Source organism: Manis javanica, chromosome 1 (genome assembly GCF_040802235.1).
Source record: "Manis javanica isolate MJ-LG chromosome 1, MJ_LKY, whole genome shotgun sequence".
In the NCBI taxonomy this organism is placed as follows: Eukaryota; Metazoa; Chordata; class Mammalia; order Pholidota; family Manidae; genus Manis; species Manis javanica.
In genome coordinates, this window is record NC_133156.1 from 139,570,114 (window position 1) to 139,584,419 (window position 14,306).

The 14,306-nt window shown below is 44.8% G+C and overlaps 1 protein-coding gene across 2 annotated transcripts in view; it reads left to right on the plus strand.

Moving 5' to 3' along the window:
• ANKH (ANKH inorganic pyrophosphate transport regulator) overlaps positions 1 to 14,306 on the plus strand; it is a 136,354-nt gene that overhangs the window by 74,966 nt on the left and 47,082 nt on the right. For both annotated transcript variants that reach the window (XM_017669370.3, XM_017669359.3), the window contains exon 2: positions 5,242 to 5,458. In XM_017669370.3, coding sequence (XP_017524859.3) covers positions 5,242 to 5,458 — 217 coding nt within the window. The remainder of the gene's footprint in view (positions 1 to 5,241; positions 5,459 to 14,306) is intronic.

Below are 14,306 nucleotides of genomic sequence, written 5' to 3' on the forward strand. Positions count from 1 at the left end.
GTCAGAGATTTGCAGACAGTGAGTTGCAGATATTGCCAAAGGTGTGGTTAAAGTGATGACCGTGAAATGTAGGGCAGAGTAAGGAAGGGCAGGTGGGGGAAGCCAAGGAAGGTAGAGGCGTCAGAGAGTGACAATTTAATGAAGTATAGAATTGATAGAGTGGTAGAAATGGGGAGAGCCTCCAGGTTTCCATGCGGCAGCTCCCCTCAGGGAGGAGGCGTCCCCTCCTGGGCCCGTCCCCAGGGGATGCTAGGGCATTGCTGCCTGCCAGCCAGGACGCTTGCTGTTAACACCGGCAGGGAGAGATCAGCACGACGGGGTAGGGGGGCAGGTGCAGAAGGACCTCGGTCTGCAATCCACAGGTGTTTCTGGTCTCTAGACCTCAAGTTTAAAATGTCAGGGTCTCTTTTAGGGTTTAACCCTCTAAGACCATTCACTCCAGGGAGAGCATGTGGGATTTGTGAACCCTTTCCCTGGAAGTTGTGTTTCTTTACTTTTTAATATCCTATAGCTTTGCTTAACTTTCTGGAGGGGAAAGTCAGGCACCAGAACACTGTGAGCCTGGCAGATGCTCAGAGATACTGAGGCAGGCAGGGCCCACTAAATGCCTTCTGGACCCGGACATGTTTTTGCATCTGATGTTCCACATTGCTGAGCAGCCACAGCATGAAAGGGTGATCTGAGGTGTGGGGAAGGCCCAAGGCCATGCCCCGTGGGCCCAGAGGCAGGCTGGGATTGATGGGCAGCTGCCCATTCACCACAGTTGGAATATGGGTGGGTCTTGCTCTAATCTGAAGTAAAGGGGCTTTAGTTTGGAAAGCTCATGAATGTCTAGACACTTACCTTTAATCAGCAGGTGGACCTCTGGCTGGCTATCTCAGGACAGAATTCTGGCTCTGCTTAATTCATCATGCAGACATCTCAGACATTTAGTTAGCTGAGTTTCAAGACCATGGCTATGCCACTTTACCTGCCTCAACAGCCGCTCTTCCAGGACTTGGCTACAGTTGCCACAGTGCCCAGCAGTGATAGGGCCAGAACAGTTGTAGCTAGCCAGTTGCATGAACCACAGCGGTCAGAACATGGGAGGCTGGGCCCGTGACTCAAGCCAAAGCACCCAGCAGTCAGCTTTGATTTCTCCCTTTTCCTCTTGCTCAGCATGTAGTCCTTCACCAGATCTATTTATTTTGTCCCCAGAAAGCTCTCAAATCTACTTCTCTCCACCCCCGCTGTCCCACCCCAGTCTGCCATACCATCTTCTCTTACCTGGACTGCCTACAGCAGGTGGATCCCCCTTGGCACCCTGTGCCTGCCCTGCCCTCTCCAGGCCACCCTCCCACCCCCACCGCTAGTATGAGCCAGATGTTTTAATTGCCCCCTGCTACTCTTAGAGCAAAGCCCATACTCCTCCCTGTGACCTGGAATGGCTCAGCATGGCCTACTTTTCCAAGCTGACCTTCCACCTCTCCTTAGTTCTCTTACTGACTTCCCTTCTGTTCCTTAAAACCTCAAGCCCTCCTGCAGGACTCTGCCTTCCTCCCACACACATGCCACTGGCTCCTTCTTGTTCTTTGGTCTCACCCCAGCTGTCACCTACTTGGAGAGGTTTCTTTGTCCAGCCCCTCTGAATAAACTCCTCCAAGGAGTCCCCAGCTCATTAGCATATGCCATTTCTTCAGTACCTACCACAATAAATGTTTATGGTGTTTGTGTACATTTTCCTTCATTCTTTTAAATAAATACCAATCACCTATCCTTGGACCCCCTAGTATGTGGTAGGCCTGGGATGTAGCATGAACCAAAGCTCTCTGTGCCCTGGAGCTTACATTCAAATGGAGAAGATTAGACACTAAGACAAATAAGTAAACAGACAATGTAATGTCAAGAAACAAACATGGCATGAAGAAAAACGGTCAGCAAATTGAGACAGATGATGCAAATAGTAGATGTCTGAAGACACGTAAGAACTAATCACTCACAAGAAAACATCACAGATAAATGGGTGATGGGTGTTCGATTGAAATTGGTTTTAAAGAAAACTATTGTAAGAAAATTAATTTTAAGCCATATCTCATAGCTTAAGTTCCAGGAGAATTAAAAAGTTAAGTGCGCAAACGAAACAATGAACTAGAACAAAACCTTACCTATGGTTGCCGAAGAATGGCAAAGTCCAAAGGATGGAAATGAACCCCGTGAAATCATTGCTGAACTGGATAGTAACTTACTGTTTCTGCTGTCAAAAGAAAATCATGAAATTAAGGAGGGAACAAATTGGGGGAGATACTTGCTGTAAATGGGAATAATAAAAAGGCCAATAATATAGCATGTGTCCTCAGTTCTAAAGCTCGCTTTCCTTGCATTTTGATGTCTCTTGAAATTGGGATATGCTTTTCAATCACTGTGTACATTTAATATGGTCATTAAAAATGTTAAATCAGTGGTGTATCTTACAAGTAGTAACATCTTACGATCAAAATGTGACCTTTTAAAAGAAATTTTCTCTGAGCACCTGGAGATGGATGCGCTGACCAGTCCCGGGATTCTGGGTGGGACACCAACAGAATATACTACTACAGAAGTAGTGTATTAAAAAAGGAAATTAATTCAGAAGATAATCAAGAGATAGGTTTTGACATATATTGAACACAGGATTTATTACCAAGGGCTTCTTGATTTTTATTTTGCTTCAGGGTTAAGGTGTTAGATCAGTTTTGGTAGAAGGAATATTTGCTCCTATGAAAGTCATCATGGCAGGTTTGCTCTGCAAAGGCTGTAAAGGTTCTTTTGGAAATTTTTAAGTTTTTATTGGAAAAAAAGGAGAAGAGAATTAGAGATGTAATTGGAAATAATTACCAAGAATGAGGTTTTATAATATCAACTTTGTCAAAAGAATGATCATTCCTACAGCTCTCATGCACTTTCATTCTAGATCTTCCTAAAATCATTTTACCCACTGGTATTTTCCTATAAATAAATACATTTTTTGCTAACAGTGCTTTGCATAGAATGTTCAATTATATAATGGTTGAATGTGTGTCATTTGTCAAAACCCAAGCATGTTCAACACCAAGAACAAACCGGAATGTAACCTGTAGGCTTTGCGTGATAATGGTGTGTGACTGGGGGCTCATCTGCCCCACTGAGGGGTGGGATGCTGATGGGGGAAGGGGGGTGTTGTATGTGCACTGGGGTAGAGGGAATATGGTACCTCTCTGGACATGCTGCTACATTTTGCTGTGAACCTAAAACTGCCCTGAAATGTAAAGTCTAGCACTGTGCTGGTCTCAGCCTATCAGTAGTATCACTGTCAGCTAGAAGTGCCTCACCCAGGCCCCAAGGAGCTTGTGCAGATATCTCCCCTTTCAAAGCCAGTATGAAGACTGGACCAGCCCTTGTGGTTCTTATTATGATAGCGTGACACTCTTCAGCAATAACCATCAGGAAACTGAAAAAGTAAACGTTTATTACAAGAAAAATGGAAATTACACAGCACATCTGGGGCTACCCAGCAAGGGGGGAGAGAGAGCACGGGCAGGGGCTGCTGGGGTGGGGTGTCTGCTTTTATTGGGATTCGTTGGGGGAGCCTGGGGCTTCAAAGACTTATTCTTTATTGGTAAATTTAAAACATAAGAGGAGGAATTTAAAGCATGGTGAAGAGAAAAGATGTGGTCCGAATGGTCATTTACCAGAATCAACCAAGATCTCTAAAACAAAGGAGCCCGAATATGGGGAGGTGGCCTGGCTCGTTATCAGGCTGGCGATGTTTGTTCTGCAGTGGCCCTCTTTAAAGTGGATGCCTCTTCAGCAGTCAGAGCTTACTGTGAGGGCTGACACTACATCTGTTTTAGAAAATATAAGTTACACAGAAAGCTGACTCCCCTGCTTGGTCCTGGTGCCTGTCCCCAAAGATAGAGGTGACATCTGGTGCAAATAATGTTCTCTTCAACTGGACATCCAGTCCCACCATCTCCAGCATGATTTATTTGTTCAGTGGGAAAGGAGGTTTGGAGATGTCATCTTGACAAGGCTGCCAGCACCTCTCAGAGGGGGTCCTTCATGGAGAAGAGTTAAAATAATCTGAGTATTCTATGACACCCATGTTCTTGAGCAAGCAGCATCCGAAACAGTGTATTTCATGGTGGAATATTACTCAGCCATAGAAAATAATGAAATCTTGCCATTCTCAACAACAACATACATGGACCTAGAGGGTATTATACTAAATGAAATAAGAGAAAGTCAAGCACTGTATGATTTCACCTATATGTGGAATCTAAGAAACACAAAAAAGCAAGACAAAATACGAATAACAGACTCATAAACACAGAGAATTAGTGGCTGCCAGAGGCAAGGAGAGTGAGGATGGGCGAAGCAGGCAAAGGGGCTAAGAGGTACAATCTTGCACTCAGAAAATAAAAGTACAGGTTGGGGAGTATAGTCAATAATAATGTATTAACTTTGTATGATGACAGAAAGTAACTATATCTATTGCAGTGAGCATTTCATCATATAAATATTTAATCATCATGTTGTACACCTAAAACTAATATAATACTATGTTAACCAAAATAGTTTTTTTTTTAAATCAGTGTATTTTGTTTGAAGGTTTTCTTTTCATACTTGTCTGCACAGAGCTCAGGGAAATATTTCAAGTTAAAATACAGTAAGAATCCAGTGATAGCATCCATTGATGATACATTTCTTCAATGCCTTTTTTCATAGCATAGAATTCCCTCTGTGGTATGAAGGATACTTACATAGCACACACACGGGGTTTCAGATTATGAGGGCGCACACATGTGGGCGTGCACATGCGCACACACGCACAGCACCTTCCTTAAAGGAATAAAACCATCACCCACTCCCTACAAAGTGGTTGACTCATTTCCACAATGCCTGTTGCTATTATGCAGATTCAGCCTAAAATAAAATTTAACATGCTAAGCTTTTAACCATTGGAGTTATTTTCTGATAGTAACATAAAAAATTCTTTTTGGGTTTTTTTTCTGTTCCTTCACCCTAATGGGCAGGTACCTCCCTTCAAGAAGATATTTCAAATTGAAGCTAATATGGATGAAAATGAAAACTAAAAGCCTTTATCAAATTACAGTGAGATTTACCCTATAAGCTGCTTAGCGTTTCTATAAGAACGTGACCTGCTGAGTGTTTCTTAGAAGTGTGACTCCCTGGAGATGAGAAGACATTTAATTCTGTGTATGGCTTGTCTTTTCCCCTCTGCAGGCCTTGAACCGGGGCATTGCTGCTGTCAAGGAAGATGCCGTGGAGATGCTGGCCAGCTACGGGCTGGCATACTCCCTCATGAAGTTCTTCACGGGCCCCATGAGTGACTTTAAAAATGTAGGCCTGGTGTTTGTGAACAGTAAGCGAGACAGGACCAAAGCCGTCCTGTGCATGGTGGTGGCCGGGGCCATCGCCGCCATCTTTCACACCCTCATAGGTAAGGCTGCTGACCGTCACTTAAGGACCTAGCTTTGGAAAGGTCTTACTCCGTTTAGTTTACCTAAATGTGTCTATTGTAATATGCGATTTCTTGTGTAATCGTTCCATACTTCTCATGAAAATTTCAAGAGACTGAAGGAGTGGAGATTGTGCTCCTACCTCGCTCAAGAAAAGATGTGTTTTGGTTCTCTGATTCCTAAACCCTGTGTCACAGAGGGAGGGATTTCGTTAGTTGGTTATTGGATCTAGGATTAGCATTTGGTAGGCAGGTGCTTTTGTGAGAGACATACCTGATTGTACAGACTCAATCTTAGGAATGATTGTTATTTAGGATTAATGCTTATCAGCAGTGAGAACAAATAACAGCTTGTTATATTAAAATTAGCTTAGGGCTTCATTCTGTTTCATTCAAATACAAGTAAATACTCTTGGCATAACACTCTTTCTGTGGAAAAGTAAGAAAGCTGTATCATACATACAGTGACCAGCCCACGTGTTCACCAAGACCTTAGAAAAGCACCTCCTTTAGAGACCAGGGTTTTTCTTCTGCTGCCTAGGGTGGAGATAAAACCCTAAGGGCATGATTTCAGAACTTCTTGGCTTTAAAATAGATTGGCTTACCTGGCACAAACACTGAATTGCACATCTGTTGTCCCCAGTTGCATAAAACCTGTGAAGGGCACTTCATACACCCACTGTGGGCCTAAAGGTGGCCTTGGTTGTATGAGACCCACGAATGTCAATGGGGAATAAAGAGAATCAACCCAGGCCATTTACATGTGTTCAGATGGCAGCTAACATTTGCTCATGTAACTGTGAATCTCAAAATAGAGACCTTGGTGGTTTTCCCTTTTAATAGAGTGTAGGATTTTGTGGTAAGAACTGTATGGAAGACAGGATGCCAGTCGTGGTGCAAATATTCAGAGTGCTGATCCTGGTCATTTAACTGGGGCTCAGAGCTTCCGGGTGTGGGGTGGAGAAATGATGCCCTTCTTTCCCTCAATTCATACCCTGAATACTAATTTGTGGACTGAGTTTTGAAGAAAACTTCTGCAGCTAGATTTGATCTGGGCCATTTTCAAAGGTGGTCTGTATATTTGAGAAAATTCCATAAATGAAAGGAATAGATCTAAGTACATTTTCATCTAAATAGGTCCATTAGTTCTGTATTGCTGCTAGTCTTTTCGTTTGAATTTCTAAGTAAATGTAACATTTCCTGTTTTGTCATGGTTGAATAAGACTTCTGGGACTAATAGCTAATTACTGAATTAGCTGTCAGTAATTACTGAAGAGAAAAGTGAGTGCACTGTGAGGAGCATGGAATCACTGAGATGAAAATGAAGATCATTTTCCAAGTCCAATCTCAGGTTTTCAATTTTAAAATACAGTCGTAAGATCCTAACTTTGAACACAAGTGATGCTACCTCATACCTATTAAACAATGGTTTTTCATCACTTTCAGTGTTTTCACAATTATACCTTTTTCCCTTGCAGCAAACAAATGCTCCCCACAATTGGTAAAAAAGAAAAGCACTTGTCAACTTCTTTCGCACACTTACCACTCAGATTTTAATGACTGGCCCTCTTATCTGTCCACCTCATTGCAGCTTTCAGCCTGTCTCTGACGGCCCTCTTGCCTATGCTCTGCGCCTTCCCTCCTCCTACGTTTTGTAATCCTGTAAGCTTTTCTATACCCAATCTTTGCCTGTTCTTTGTTTCCCATAATCTTAACCACCAGCTCCAGAGGGAATGGTGCTCTCTGGCCATGTCCCACCTTTTCCAGCATGATTTTCCTCCCATCAGTAAACACTCCCTTCAGTCTGTTTCTACTTTATGTGTCACATACACTAAACACCTACGCCCATTTTCACATCTTGGTAATGCTAAAAACAGCTACTTACGTTGCTACTTCAGTAGTCAGCTCTCGGACAGCTGTGGTTGCAACCAAGGAACAGTGATGCATATTTTTAAAAAAGCTACTATTCCAAATATTTTTTACTGGAGGAGCCATGGTACGCTCCCCAGCAGGCTTCCTGATAGCATTTACTTGGACCCATATTGAAATGGGCATATATTCCCTACATGAACAGCTCCAAGGAGGACCTAAAATAGGTCCAAGCAGCCGTTTGCTCTCCATTCATCATGCTTAACTCACAGAGTGGAAATGTGAGCCAGAAGAATCTAGGCTGGAAGCATAATTTCTCCATATTCTTTTGCTCAGGAAAAACTAGTCTAACTACCTTAAACTTTATTTCTTTTGTCAAGACCTGGTGCTCGTTCCCCATTGCCTGAATAACTATTTCTTTTGTCAAGACCTGATTTTCAGTGGCATTTAATATAAGGACCAATAAGAACACAGAGGAGGGATTGGTTCTGAAAATCTTAGGGATTGGTCCTGAAATCCCACAGAGCAGGTCATCTCCTAACTGGCTCTCAGGGTGTGAGTTGTATTTTCAGCACAACTGTAATGTTTCTCTTATCTTTAATACAAGATAGAATTTGACCTGGTCCTCTAAATTAATATTTTGCTGTAGCCACAGAAAAGTACAAATGGCCGCTCTCCTTGCCTGTTACATTTCTGTTCATTCCATCTGGCCTCAGGCCTGTGGTGTTAGCCACGCTGCGGTGCTCCGCACTTCTGCAGTACCATGGCCAACTCCTTGTACCATCTGGCTGCCTGGGCTTCATGTAGCCCCTGCTCAGGATCTGTTCACGTAGGGAATACACACTCATTTCACTATCAGTCCAGGCAAATGCAATCAGGAAGCTTGCTGGAGAGCATACCATGGCTTCTCCAGTAAAAAGTATTTGGAATAGTTGCTTTTTTAAATCTACATCCCTGTTCCTTGGTCACAAGCATAGCTGTCCTAGAGCTGACCATTAAGGTGGAAATGTAAGTAGCTGTTTTCAGCATTACCAAGATGTGAAAGTGGGTGTAAGTGGTTCCTTTTTGCCTTGTTTCCTATTGACCTGTTTATGATATTGGTTCCTTTTCCCAGCATGATGTCTTCTGTTCATTTAATGAATATATTTATCTTTCTTAAGATTATTCTCAAACAATGATAAAATTCATCCATCTTCCCTTATGATGTTAGGATAAATGTAAACTGTAAAGAGATCCACCAGTATTAGTTGGCTTTGACTAAAGAAGAGAGAGAATAATTATTGACCTTTAACTCCCATTTAAAATCATCTGGTCCCCGTGTAGCCTAGCAGTGGTCTGACAAAGTATTTATTGAAGAAAATCGTCTGTGCATGTCATCCCAGGTCTAATTGATCAAAAGTTGGGAACAGAGGTGAGGTGGGATAAAAAGATAAAGTGGCCAGGTACACCTTCTCAAGTAGACGTAGTTGACAGAAGAGTGTGTGTGTTCACCGATTTCTAGAAGAATGCTGGCCAAAGCTGTTGTTGGCATGGTACAGGTAAACCAAAGTCAAAGTGGGGGTAGTTAAGAACCACCCCTGGCCTTGGGAGAGGAGAGTGACAGCAAGAAAACACAAGAGAGGGGGCTCTTAGCAAGGAAAAGAGTGGGAGGCACATCGTAGCCATGTGTTTTCTGAACTGGGGGGAAATGAAGCAAGAAAGAGTTCAGTGTAACCAGGTGAAGGAAGCTTGGCACCTGAGAGTACAGTGGAGCTCAGTAGACAACTGGACAGCACAGGGGAGGGGAGGAAGAGAAAAAGGGAAGGGTGCAGGACAGTGCAAAGTAGACAGAGGAACCCGCCAGGGAGGGTGTTGTGCAGTGAGCTCTACGCTGTGTCTGAGTGACCTGGAGATACTTGGACGCCAGTGGGCATTTCTGTGACATCTCAGGGACAACCATATTGAATACAGCAGATTTATTCATATCAGTGTGTTTAATACAGCTTTAACCAAGGAAGAGATGTATGTCCTGCATATTTGCTGCTTTATAACCTCATGGTCCCTGAAGAAATTTTGAATATTTAGAAAAACTTGATCATTCTGCATAATCTCGTTGGCTATGAACAAATGCCTTGTTTAGGTACTCTAAGATATTTGTTTCTTTCAATGATTGTGTGTTCCCTGAGGCTTCCAGTCATTGGAGAACCCTGATTCCTAGTATGGTGTCACTCTCTCTCCCAATCTGGATGAACTTCCACACTCCATACTTTTCAGTGGCTAATAATCTACCAATCACTGGAGGATCTTCACTTACAAGGGATTGCAGTGCAGCTGTGAGCTATCTCTAGCTTTGAAAAACCTGCTTCTGATGTGGCTCCTGACCTTCACTAACCTGGTGTCATCTCTGGACGTCAATTAAGGGTCACAGAAGGACATTAAGGGTAGACAACTACAGTGTATGGGTTCATCTGTGAGACACCATTTTTTAAAATTTCAGGGCATGGGGTTTGCTACCACCAGACCTTAATTTAGGCCAATGGTCAAAAGAGGAAAACTCGCTAACCTTGTATTTGGTCTCATTTGGGTCCAAATTAATTTTCCCTGCATGGAAATTAGTTTTGCCTGACCTCCTACTTCACATCGATGCAGAAACCACTGCTGTGGGTTTTTACTTTCTTGCACATTTGTTCTCTGCAGTGGCCTGTGAGGCCTCGTCTGTGTTCCGAAGCATCCTGGGCAGTCAGCAGAGCTCAGAGGGGCAGGACTTTACAGGTTCCCCTGCTCCTACAGTGAGCAACTGTGATCCTTTCTAGAGTGGTTCCAGTTGTCAGCCTTCCCCCATCAACAAACTTTGCCATTATTCATGGATTATATACCAGCCCTGTGAAGGAGGAATTGGTACAGTTTGACATAATTTTAACCAGCAAGGGTTCTAGGAATAAACAGGCAGTTTCAGTATAGTCTCACAGCTTTGTCACTGTGTAACCAGTCACTCCACTCCTCAGTGACTCAGAACCCAGCATTTATTCCCGCTCACCAGACCGTGGGTGGGCTGGGTGGTGCTTCTGGATCAGGCCATGCTTCTGTCTTCTGTGGTCAGCTGAGAGGCAGGAGAGACTCTGCTGCCCTGAAGGCGGGTCCAGATGCTTCTGCTGTTTCGCTGAGCTCTCTTCCACAGTCTTTCATCCTCCACCCCTGAGCTTGTTGAGACGGTTGTGACCATACTCCAGGGGAGAAGATGGGGCACACAAGGCCTCTCAAGGCCAGGAATCCAAAGAGGCCCATCATCACTGCCACCGCACACTGCTGGCTGAGACGAATCACAGGCCAGTCCAGATCCAAGGAGTAGGGAAGCAGGTCCACCCTTTGACTGGAAGAACCACACAGTCTCATTACAGAGTAAGGATATAAGGAGGACAGAACTGGGAACATTCTTGCAGTCAGTCCACCCCCGTCACTTTTGGGGGATTGTGGATTCATACGTTTATTCAATATATATTGAACACCTGCTGTGTGGCAAATCCTGGACTAGCTCCTGGGAATTCAGACATGAATAAGGAATATTCTCTGCAGAGAAGCAGATACCCTACAATGTATTATTCCAAACTCCACTCTATGATAGTCTTCATACCAGTGAGATAGAATTTATGTTTTTGTGTTAAATTTTCACATTTACTTTACTTTATGCATGTGTTTATGATATCTAAGGCCTAGACAGTGTTTGTACCTCACATCCCCATACCTTCCAGGTACGTGTTGCATGGTGCAGACTATAGATGAATATGTCATATGTCTGTCCTCATGCAGGTAACCAGTGAGTTGGTGCAGTGCCTGGTATGTATGAGTCATTGAACCATGTTTGTTGAAGTGATTGAAATATCAGCCATACAAACACACGCACTTTGGAAATAACACAGGGGTGGTGTTACTTGCTCTGTGAAAAGCCTAGTAAACAGAACATAGTGGGCCAACCAATCGTACTAGTGAGACTTTTAAGCATGGACACTTGTCACTTGAATTCGAATAAGGTTTCTCACATTTGCCTGTTAGAGATACACATAGTATCCTGTTACTAAAATAGAAGGAGGGCTTGCTTCTCAATCCCCATGGGAAAATACAGGTATATAGAAGGCTTTTGATGAATATTACTATTTTGTGGCATTTTGCAGCAAGTGCTATTAACTATTGGATAGATGAACTTGAGAACCACTGATTCTGGAAAGGGTCCACCACCTGGTGAGCAGAGGTCCGAGGAGCTGGGATTTGAATGGCCCTTCCGGTTTCCTCTCACTTGGGCGGGTTCAGACTGTCCACCTGTAAATAGGCCAAGTGAGTGTCCTGCCACTGCACCCACATCGTGGAATCCATTTGCATCTGTTCAAAAGCCTTGTTTAATTTTCCCTTTTAATGTTATGCTCTTCATAAGAAATACAGGCTGCTTCAAACAATCTTGGCGAAGCAGTTTATAGAAGTTGAAGGTTACTAAGTGCTGTTAAGGCAGCTAGCCTGGTAATTATGGACTCAATGCAAAGCACTTTAAACAAATTACCCCCAGCCAACAACTCCAGCCAGAAACAGCTCAGGGCACAGGAGGGGAGGGAGGGGACTGGGTGAAAACTGGGTTTTACATGCCCAGCTCACAAGGTGGAAACAACCTTTGTAGTTTTAATCACTCTCCCTCTACTGTGTGGAAGAGGAGTAGAAGGAAAGGAAAGAGAACAGGGAGAGAAAGCTGATTCCCCTGACCTCCAAATTTTTCCTCTAGTTGCTAAAAGAGGACAAGAGGTAAAAAGAAGCCAGAGCAGCCTTGGGCCATCTGTCCCAAAGTACCCAGGTGGCTGGGGCCCCAGGAGAGCCCTGCAGGGGCTGTGCAAGCTGAAGAAAGCAAGTGGGGGACCAGGGGACACATCCTGGCAGAGTCAGTGTGGCCGTCATTGCCAGCCATCCCTCAGCCCCTGTTAGACTTGAATTGTTTACCCCTCATTACTCTGCATAAAGGCACTGTTTTTGATGTTTTAGTTAGAATATTTAATAAGTAGGCATATTTACAAAGGGTAGAGAAGCTTATCTGTACTGATCTCTACCCTCCCAGGCCACCGCAGCAAACAGCATGCCCTGCTCCACTGCTCCAACCCGCCCACCCCGGAGTTGCACGGGAAAGTATTTCTCTCTGCCGTTTTCAGAAGCCACCTGCATGGGTTGGCTACAGCTGTCCTAACAGAGTACCACAGTCTGGGTGGCTCAGACAGCCACAGCGTACTGTCCCATAGTCCTGGAGGCTGGGAGGCTGGAAGATCAAGGTGCGGGCAGGGCTGGCTCCTCTGAGGGTCATGAGGGGGATCCTGGCCCAGGCCCCTCTCTCAGCATCTGGTGGTTTGCTGGCCATTTGTGTCGCCCCTTGGCTGGTAGAGGCATCGCCCTATCCCTGCGGTCATGCTCATGGGGCGGCCCCCTTGGGCACGTCTGCCTGTGTCTGAGTTTCCCCCTTTTAGGACATCAGTCACATTGGGTGTGGTGCTCACTCTACTCCAGTGTGACCTCATCTTAACTACTTTTATCTGCAGTGACCCTGTTGCCAAATAAGGTCACATTCTGAGGTGCTGGGGACCTGGACTCAACATACGAGTCTTGAGGGGACACAGCTTAACCCACAGCACTGCCTCTAGTTCTGTCTTTCACCAGTGCAAGGTCCTGGCTTTGACCACACAGTCAAGTCCGCTCAGCTGCTGTGTGATATCAGCTCTAACCTTTACCAGAGAATTTTAGCCCATGAGCTATTCATAGCCCTCCCTGCACATGGCTTCGCATTGCCCTGCTCACCCAGCATGGCTGCTGCCACCATTCCAGCAGCCTCTGCCAGGGGACAGTGGTGCTGGAGGGGCAGGGCCATCTCCTTGTAGGTCCCAGCGCAGTAAATGTTTCCTGACCAAGTGACAATGAGTGTACAAGTAAACTCAACAGCAGTAAACGTGGAGACAGAATTTCCAAGCTTGGGCACTCAAACCGTTCTGTGTGGTTGAATAACATCTCCATCCTCGCTTCGTGTTTCCCTCGGCCTGTCTCAGGTCTCGCTTGCACTTCTAACCTCTTTCCTCCCTGCCTTCCCGGGTCAGGTCAAGCCGCCTCTCATCCGCTCTCCTCTGCATGCCTCTGGATCTCAACAGGACATCGCAGCTGTCTCCCTCCTCGTCCCTTTGCCTTCCCTAGTCTCCTCGGCCATGGGACACCCTCCCCCTGGATTCCTCTTCTGGCTGCCTCGGTGGCTCTGCTGGCCCCGCCACACCCCACACTGACATGTCTGCTCACCTGGCAGCACTGGGCCTCTCGTCTGGCATTGGCCTTCCCTGACCCTGCCATGTTCCCTGGGCCACTCCAGCCCTTGAAGTCACTTCCTTGCAGCCTCTACCCCCGCTGCGATTCCCACATGTGCGTTTAAATATCTTTGATATCATCTGGAAGACCTCACTTCATTCAAAAGTCCCGTGATGCAAGACTAATCCCTAAAAAGAATAGCAGCGTATTTCTTTTTGCCCGTTAATATAATACTAAGTAATCCCTCAAACTTTGAAATGGGGGGAGGGATTTTTATTATTTCATGTAAAGTGAGACTCCTCCTCCGTTCTACCTCCTTTCTGATTGTGGAGCGTCTGTGGCTGTCAAGTATTCATATTTATGAAAGAATGAAAGCAGCAGGAACGCTACTGTTAAAGCACTATGAAAAACAGGTTATTGTTTTCCTATATAGCCTAAACATGCTTTAATGAGATAGAAAAACGCTTAATATTTTATTTAACCTTTACTAATAATATCTGCCAGAATGCCGAGGTGATACATTAAGAAGACCTCCCTCTTCCTTCCTTTATAACTGTTGGGCACCTGTGCATTCATTCTGCCTGCACTGGTTAAGTGCCCATTATGTTCCAGTCCCACACCAGTCACAGATCCTGATGGCGGAGGGACTTGGGAAGCCCCTCACTCTTCC